An 8,666-nucleotide genomic window follows, 5' to 3' on the forward strand; every position below is an offset into this window, starting at 1 on the left:
TGTCTTTTCAGATACGCTAGCTGAACTTTCAAACTTCAGAAAATTTTAAGGAACGAAATATTATTACCCAAATTTACAAGCTGCTGTTAAAATTGTAAAAATTGTTAAAATTAAAATTGTAGCTGGCCTTTTTTTTCTCTTTCCGAAAACAGTAGGCATTTCTTTTCCCCATTTCACGAAAGTTTGAGCTGTAGAAATCGCCAGTTTTTCATCGCAATCGTAGGCCATTATAAATTTTCTGAACAGATATTCAACGAAACGGTCTGTTTGGCGCCCCTGCTTTATTTTGCGGGTCTTTAATTTCGCGCGATTTTTCTGCAATCGCGAGAAAAGTGACAGTATAGTTGCGTTACTCAAGCAACGTGTAGATTTTCGCGTATCTCCCCAGTCCCACTCGATTTCTTTACGATCCCTCCAGATCCCTTCTAGACCCCCTTAGGGCCTGTTTACAAGCAGGTATGGTAACCCTAGGTGCTAGGGTTACCCTAGCAAGAGGGCTAGAAGATCGCCCGGGTTTACAAGCAAAATTCGCAGGTAGGGTAACCCGACTTACCCGGGTCAACTTACACCGGTTACGCTTCAGTTAACCTTGTAAAATTTTGTCGTTAGAAACTGTTATTCGAAAATAATTCCGTTCCAGTGCAAAAATACGACAAATTGTGAATGAACACGATGTTTCTTGGTCACAATTCGCTGTTTTTGTCGGTATTTTTAAACATATTTAGCTTTTTGGAGCCAAAATAAAGTTATCCCGGTAGGCGAGTTATCCCTAGCAGAGCGTTTACAAGGCGCTAGGGTTACCCTAGCAGCTAGGGTAACCCTAGCGCCTTGTAAACACGTCGATGAAAAAAAGAAGAAACGTGGGAGCGCTAGGGTAACCCTAGGTGGTAGGGTAACCCTATGTGCTAGGGTTTTCCGCCTGCTTGTAAACAGGCCCTTAGAATACCGTAAAATTCCGGGTATATACAACTTCGTTAGAGGTTTTTGGTGGGCCTATAAACGGAGGGGCTAATGTCCGGGGGAGCTGATAAGCGGAATAACAAAACATTTCGAAACGAACCACGACAGTGTTCATTGAAATACCTTTCAATTCAAGTGAAAAGTCATAAGAAAGCAACATTTAGCCCTGTTTAGTACTGTTTAGTACTGTATGATCCAGCAAAGGGGGGGGGGGGGCTTATATCCGTGAAGGGGGGGGGGGCTTAAAACCGGATGTATTTTTTGTTTCAAGCTAGATGAACCTATAAACGGAGGGGCTTATAAGTGGGAGGGCTTATAGCTAGAATTTTACGGTACTCCGAAACTCGCAAAAATATATTCAGGATGACAGACTGAATATTTACAGTCTAGACATTGCGTGTATTGAGTTTATCAGTCGGCTGCAGTCATTAATTATCTTACTGACTTTGACAGACGATATCATGTCACTCATCTCAATCGAAGTAATTTCATGAAAACTTGTCAATTATGCAAGTTCTAAGTTGACCGAAGTAGAAGCTCTCAATCGACGTCAATATTATTTCTGGCGAAAATCGCACACGCTGAAGAGAGTTGATTCTGCAGGTCGCGGCTGTTAACCTTTCTAGGGAGGGGTATGGTAGCCTTTTTAAATTTTTTGAGCGACGAAAATAGTCATTGGAGATACTATATAAATGTACTATAAATCATATTCTAAGATATAATTACACTTTGTAAGCAACTGCTGACGACAATCTCGACAATATCTGGAAGGTCCAATAAAAGCTGATCTTGGGTACAAAAAATGTAATGAAAAGATCGGAAAATTATATTTGATCTTGTTCAAATGTCTTCACATCAGAAGCCCGTAGACCGTGTATTTGTATACATAACTTGAGTATGCTTTTTTGCCCATTAATGTTTGTTATATCACCAAAAATAGAAAAAATATTTGATTTTGCTTCAGGAGCCAGTGTATTTCTTGGTGGGACTGGGGAGGGGTGATGGTAGAGCTAAGGAGGGGTCAGAGTAGGGGTAGGGGGTAGAGGGTGAAACAAATACAAAATTCCGTCGGGGCTTAAAATACGCCCACATGCCACAATACTGACCACATATCTCTGAAGCCACCCGTTCTCGAACCTTTTGTTATTAAAACACTTCGCAAGACCCTCCCACAAGTTGCATACCGCTTGCAGCGATTGCTAATTTCTATGAACCTTCACGATTTGTTGTGTTTTGGCATGTCAGTAAATATAAAAAAAAATCCAGCGAGAGAAATCAAATTTTTTGTGTTTACGAATGCCATACAGCGAAGTACGCCCGCGGCAATAAAATTTGATAACAAACAACGATGTTGTTTTCGCAGCTGAGTTACTTCAAAGACACGAAAGCCGACCCTGTTATGAAAAAGAACCATTAATTATGCATGCATCAATTATTCCCCAGTGAGCGGCAGGTATATATTAGCATGAGGACAATGATAATTATGTAAAAATTTGTCGGTTGGCGCTGTCAATCAGGCAAGGCAAGGCCGCGCCAAAAGGAGTTTTTGACGTTGACGAGTGAGTGACACCGTCGCTGTTCCATCGCCTCGTGCATTTCTTTTTAATAGTGACCAATTGTAAGTCTTTCAACCTCCCATACAAACACATTAACACTGGAACGATTATCATTTCATTTTGTCTTCCTGCCGGGACCGAACGCTCAACATGCCTACCGCATATAACTTTGTGTTTTCTCTTTTCGTAGAGGCGGCCATCGAATGGAAGGGCTTGCGAATCGAGTGGCTCCAAGTCACATGCTTCAAGCCCAACAAAACATTGCTGGTGCAGCTCATTACGGAGCCATATCTTTACAACAGACACAAGCCGAAAAGATGCCTCCGTCTTACGAAGAAGCCCAGTTAGCGGTACAAGGCGTCGATTTACAGCAGATCACAAACATGGAGGCTGAAAAGCAAGCGATCTACCGTCATCCGTTATTGCCTCTTCTAGCAAAGTTGTTCGAAAAGTGCGAGCAATCGACTCAAACATGCGAATGCACTTCTGCTAACTCTTTCGACAGCGAAATCAAGACTGGCATTATACAGATGAATCGAGAAGGAAAACCATTTTACACTGAGGATCGAGAACTAGATAACTTGGTGAGTATTATATTTTTTGCTTCCTTTCTTCTCTGAGCCGTTGTACTTTAGCGTTCCTTGGCGAAGAGAAGCATAAGCTTATCACTAGATAAACCCCCAAAGTTTTAGGTCACTTCCCAGGTTAGAATATTGAATATTTTGATGGATTAAACCTTCAGTCGTAAATCGATACAAATTTTTGTAATCAACCAACTCTTTGTTATTGCTTTGTGTTACATGTAGTCAAAGCTTCGCGTAGCTAGTCCGTGAGCTTCGAGGCGATCTATGCGATCTTTTCTCGATTGTTTTCAATACCCGCCATGTTTTTATGTATTAGAAACCGCGGGTGGAATAGTTTTTCATTAAGAAGACGCACTTTTCGTGTCTTCTAGTACAGGTACCATGAATAGAGTTTTCTGTTTTGTCAACGAACTGAGCAAGTTTTAATCCAGATTAACGTAAGCTTAAAATGGCGCCTAAAAAGAGAATTCACGCCGCGAACTGAAGCTCATGAAGTTTCCGCGCACGATATAAAATTTATCATCATTTATAATAGCTAACCTTAGTCTAAATATGGATTTTTTAAGACCTCCTTTGTAATTGCAGGTGTGAAATATTTTTTTTAGCTTATGCAATTTTTTTGTGCATGAAAATGATCATGTTTTCTTCAGTTGGAGTGTTTCATATCCCGAGTGAGATTTATAATCATTTCCTTTTAAAAGTTTTCGGTCACGAAATTGATTCACTAGAAGCTTACTTTATTTATACTTGTGATTTTGTTTTCGAATTAATGTTTATATTAAGAAGTTAAGTATGTTAAATTATTTGAAAAGAGTGAAAGACTTCTCTGTCGTGTATTTTTGCAAGTGAAGCAAATTCAATAAAAGAAATATTTGCATATGCAAATATATATTGAACGAGATCAAATTATTTTCTATACTAAATGTGAATTTGCTTTTATAATTATCACAGTAAATTTGTCAATATTATTATTAACGACTTGCCCTTTGACATAAGCATAATATTTTTGTTTTTATGGCTTCCAAAAGACCTATTGGTTTTAATATGATAAAATTAAATTACCATTTTATAAAATAAGGCAGTTTTCAAAATTTGTTCCCTGAATTTTGATTTTTTTTTTTAAATTTTTATTTAGCTTTGTATGAATAGAATTGAATCCAAACTAATGCAGAGCCATTCTTTTTGTACAATTTTCCAGAAAATTTCCCTTTAAGAAAAACAAATTTTATTGAGGTCCTATCAATAAATTTACATTATTTTTTATGACTTTTTATTGACAGATGGTGAAAGCTATTCAAGTCCTTAGAATTCATCTTCTTGAGCTTGAAAAAGTCAATGAGCTCTGTAAAGATTTTTGCCAGAGGTACATAGCCTGTCTTAAAGGGAAAATGCAGAGCGAAAATTTACTACGGAGCCCTCTGCAGACAGCATACTCTCCTGCAGTAAATGTGATTAACTCGAATGTACAACAGCAACAACAACAACAACCAACAACGCCAATCCAAGCACAACAACCTGCGTTCATGCCACAACAACAAATTACTTACTATGCCGCACCAGCCGTGACACCTTGTACTGTTGCAAATGCAACACCGAGCGCAAGCGTGATTGGCTCTCCAATACAACAGCAAGTCGCGACAGTGACATACGTTCCCCAGGGGGTAGCACCTGGTCAGCAGATTGTCATAGCACAGGTACCCCAACAACCAGCTGTGCCAACGAGTGTAGCTTATACTAATAGTTCAGTGCCGACGACCATGGCGTACACGACAGTGCCGGCAAATGTGACGTATGTGAGTACACCAACGATTGAGACTGTCACACCGCCCAGACTGCAGACACACTCTTCAGGGGACGAGTCTCCCACAGAAATCACAGTTCCATCCAGTGTCCCTCTCCCTGCGCTTGATTCTCCGACAGAAGTGACAGACAAGAAGAGAACAAGACGAGGTGTTTTACCAAAGCAGGCAACAAACATTATGAAGACATGGCTTTTTCAGCATCTTGTGGTAAGTTTGTGAGATAATTTTGTCTTTCTACATCACAACTGCTTGAAGGGAAATAGTAACTGTTATATTTTTGCTATGTTTTGGAACTGAATTTTAGTTACTGATGCTCTCTCACACGTTTCAGGGAACGAGGGAACATAGCCATTACCTTTTGGAAACATGGGAACAAAAGAAAAAATAAAACTGGGAACATGGGAACAAAAGCACTGGGATGTTGCTAAGAAAACACTAAGCTGGCTCATCAACAAGCCCGGCTGGCTTTTCTGGCCTTGGCCGCTCTAAAAGTTTACCTAATTTTTTGTTTTCATGTGAAATTTCAGCTGGATTTAGCTCTTTCAGCTGGTGAAATTAGCAGGCAGCCAGCCCTTAACAATATTCCTAAGAGCAGGGAACATCAAAATTGAAGAAATACTTTTAGGGACATGGGAACACAAGGAAACTTTTGTTGGGAACAAGGGAACAGGGTCCACTGGGAGGCCCCTGCCAGTTCATTATTAGTAAAGTGATGCAAGTTTTATTGCAAGGGATTTTTGTTGCAAGCCTGTCTAAGAAAACTAGACTAGATGAGGACAAAGACAACAAATCATTTTGAAATCTTGTTTACTAAAAACAAATGCTGATTGGATGGGAATATTTGGCATCTTATTAACATGGCAACAGTCAAAAACAGTATTGTTCAGTTATCTGTGAACATTCTTTGAGATCGGGTGAAGAATGTCTAAGCAAACTATTAATGTGTGCCCTTGTTCACTTCTATGGAATCAAATTGTTTGTGTTTGCTATTTTGTCTTAAACTTTTTTCTTTTCTTTACCAGCATCCTTACCCAACTGAGGATGAGAAAAGAACCATTGCTGCACAGACGAATCTTACTATACTACAAGTCAACAACTGGTGAGCTGTTTTTTTAACCCTTCTAAACGTTTTGCATATGTACAGTACCGCTCAGCAATAAGTGATCAACACACTCTGATTTTCCATACAAAGGGAAAATTTTTTTTCGTTGGCAAAAAATCTATAATAGTTTCTCAAAAATTCTGTTCATTTCTGTCTAGTCTCAATTATTTTACCATGTGAAACACACGTTCTGACATTATAAAATTACATTCCTATTATTTTGTATTGTAAAGATGTTGTCATCTGACAGTGTGAATAACTTCTGGTCTTTTGTATCTAGGTTTATAAATGCAAGACGTCGCATTCTACAACCCATGTTAGATGCTAGCAATCCTGAAGGACCAAAAGCTAAAAAGTCCAAAATGCAAACAAGACCAGCTCAGAGATTTTGGCCAGATAATCTTGTCCCCAGCCAGTTCAACACTATTCCAATAGCACCAGCACCAGTGACTGTTCAGGCAGCCATGATGCAGGGAGCTGTCCAAATGCAAGCGGTACCTCATGGAACAACGGTCACTGTGCCGCCGGGTGTGGCACTACCAACTACTATAACAATACCGAATGTCCAAGGAACCGCAGTCATCCCAGGCACTGTAACTTTACAACAGCAAGCAGGCACACCAACCACAATGGTGGTCGTAACGTTACCTCCATCGGCAAGCCAAATCAGTACAGTGTCGGCGTCAGATAGTTCATCAACTGTCACAACGCACCCCTCAATGATCGCCTCAAGTGTGTCATCGCAAGTTGAAACAGTTTCCGTCAGCAATTTGTCACCTATGTATAGTAACATCCAGCAAGGAAGTCCTTCGCTTCAGAACTCTCCGTTACCAACTATGGTTCAAAATGGTTCCATGGGGGGTGGAGAACGTAACCTTGTCAGCTCTCCACATCACTTGCCGTCCTCAAGCGTTAGCATTGCCGGCGTACAGGACAGTTTGGTTGGGGTTAACACAATTTCATTGGACTCTACTGCAGTTTCCAGAGGTTTAGTGAACTGATATCCAGAACATGTTATAAAGACGCATTATTTGTGGCTTTCTAGCCCAGAGACCCATATTTCCATTGTTAAGTTCTTATAATAACTACTGGAACTGGCTAGAGAATACAGATGTCTGTTGTGTTAATCATGTGTATCAGAGATTCGTCATAGATTCAAACTGAAAAACTCCTAGAACTACAGATACCTGGGTAGTGTTCAGGGCTTGAAAAAAATCATGTCCAGTCGTCTGGGATAAACAGATTTTCTTGCTGGGCAAGTAACTTTACATGCTTATTTGCCTGATGGGCCAGGGCCCAGGCAAGTCATCTGCTGACAAAATCATAAAGAAAGCAATCTAGCAAGCATACAAGCATACAACTCAACAACTGCCCTGGGAAACCACAATTGGGAAGCCGCTTGTCCAAGGGCAAGCTGGAATTCAAGTTTTTTACAAGCCCTGACACTGTTTTCCAGATTTATTGGCATTTCAGTTTAGGTCTATGTATGGGGATCACCAATGTGCAGATTTTCACTTTGAATCTGTCAGTTGGCTCTCTTATGGAAAATGAAATGTGCATCTGTTTCCTCAGGCTTACAATGTGTGTACGGTATCTTGCTTGTTTTGAAAATTTGACTATGTACTCGTCCGAGTTGCAAACGATTCCATTACTTATACTCATTTACTGTTATGGAGTGTCAATGACATGACAAACTGTTTGTTTACCAATATAAGTTAAACTTAAGCTACCGGTAACTGCAATCAGTTGCTTTAAAAAAGTTTCAAAGCTGACTTGTGTCTTGTATTATGTAAGATCCAGCATGCCAAATGAACTAAGTTCTGAATTGTCATGATTTGCTTCAAGTTCTTTCTAATTTATTTTTCTATAAAGAATTAAGTGAAAATTAAGTAAATTGTCACTAAGAATCTTGAACCTGCAAACCTCATAATTTTGCAGTTTGTATGACCTTGAGGTGATGTACAGTCCCCTTTCGACTTCTCAAACCTTGCAATACTGGAACCAAAAGCTCTTTCTTTTCCCCTAGTTGAATACTCCTAGATTTCAGAAACCAATTTTCTATTTTCCTGGGAGGCTTGAGAAATCAGGATTCTCTTGCAGTCCTCTTGGTCTTCATCGATCCTTATCGCGCCATTGGACGCATAAGGCCCCTTGGTCTTAAGGTGTGTTATTTTTGATGTGTTACAGTTAAATAACGGTTGTGTTATTTCATGTAAGAGACATAAAAGCTGGCCATTTCATTGTTGCTAAACCTACACTTTTTGTGCACTTCGACTTTAAAAACAGCTGGCTTTTGAACAAAGTCCTGCCGTCTTGATCTAATATTGTAAGAATGGCGATTTCACCAATTCATTGATTGTTTACTGTATAAATTAAGTGCAAAAATAAGAGATTTTATAAAGAAAATAATAGCTCAAGCAAGTATAATTTTATATTGTACATTATTTTAAGGAGCGAGCTGTATATTGCAGTTAAATTATTAACAAGTGAATATTTTAAGGCTTGTTTGTCAGATATTTGTTAAAACATTCGTGTATATTTTAGTTGAGTGAAAATTTCAACTTAGATTGAAGTAAAAGTGCAAATGAACAGAATATTGATTAAATATTACTCATCATGCGATGAAAAGCAAGGCAATTCTGGTGTCATTAATTTTAGTCCT

The 8,666-nt window shown here is 39.2% G+C and overlaps 1 protein-coding gene across 2 annotated transcripts; it reads left to right on the forward strand.

Annotated features, from left to right (window-relative positions):
• Nucleotides 1-2,463: 2,463 nt before the first annotated feature.
• On the forward strand, nt 2,464-7,267 carry LOC144662153 (homeobox protein PKNOX1-like). Of its 2 annotated transcripts, XM_078522905.1 has the most exons (5): nt 2,464-2,578; nt 2,707-3,100; nt 4,381-5,109; nt 5,925-6,001; nt 6,285-7,267. In XM_078522905.1, exons 2-5 carry the CDS (start codon nt 2,720-2,722, stop codon nt 7,003-7,005), a joined length of 1,908 nt encoding a protein of 635 aa, XP_078379031.1. In that variant the 5' UTR covers nt 2,464-2,578; nt 2,707-2,719; the 3' UTR covers nt 7,006-7,267. The 2 variants fall into 2 exon arrangements, with proteins under 2 accessions (XP_078379031.1, XP_078379030.1); XM_078522904.1 differs by lacking the exon at nt 2,464-2,578 and having other exon boundaries at nt 2,585-3,100.
• The last annotated feature ends 1,399 nt before the right edge of the window (nt 7,268-8,666 follow it).

This window comes from Oculina patagonica, chromosome 8, assembly GCF_052425735.1.
Source record: "Oculina patagonica isolate OP01 chromosome 8, crgOcupat, whole genome shotgun sequence".
Taxonomy (NCBI): Eukaryota; Metazoa; Cnidaria; class Anthozoa; order Scleractinia; family Oculinidae; genus Oculina; species Oculina patagonica.

Excerpts from the sequence above, each read along its gene's own strand:
- LOC144662153 (XM_078522905.1), top strand. The coding sequence starts at position 2,720 with ATGGAAGGGCTTGCGAATCGAGTGGCTCCAAGTCACATGCTTCAAGCC. Across the intron at positions 3,101-4,380 it reads ATCGAGAACTAGATAACTTG|ATGGTGAAAGCTATTCAAGT; the intron begins GTGAGTATTATA and ends TTTTATTGACAG. Across the intron at positions 6,002-6,284 it reads ATACTACAAGTCAACAACTG|GTTTATAAATGCAAGACGTC; the intron begins GTGAGCTGTTTT and ends TTTTGTATCTAG.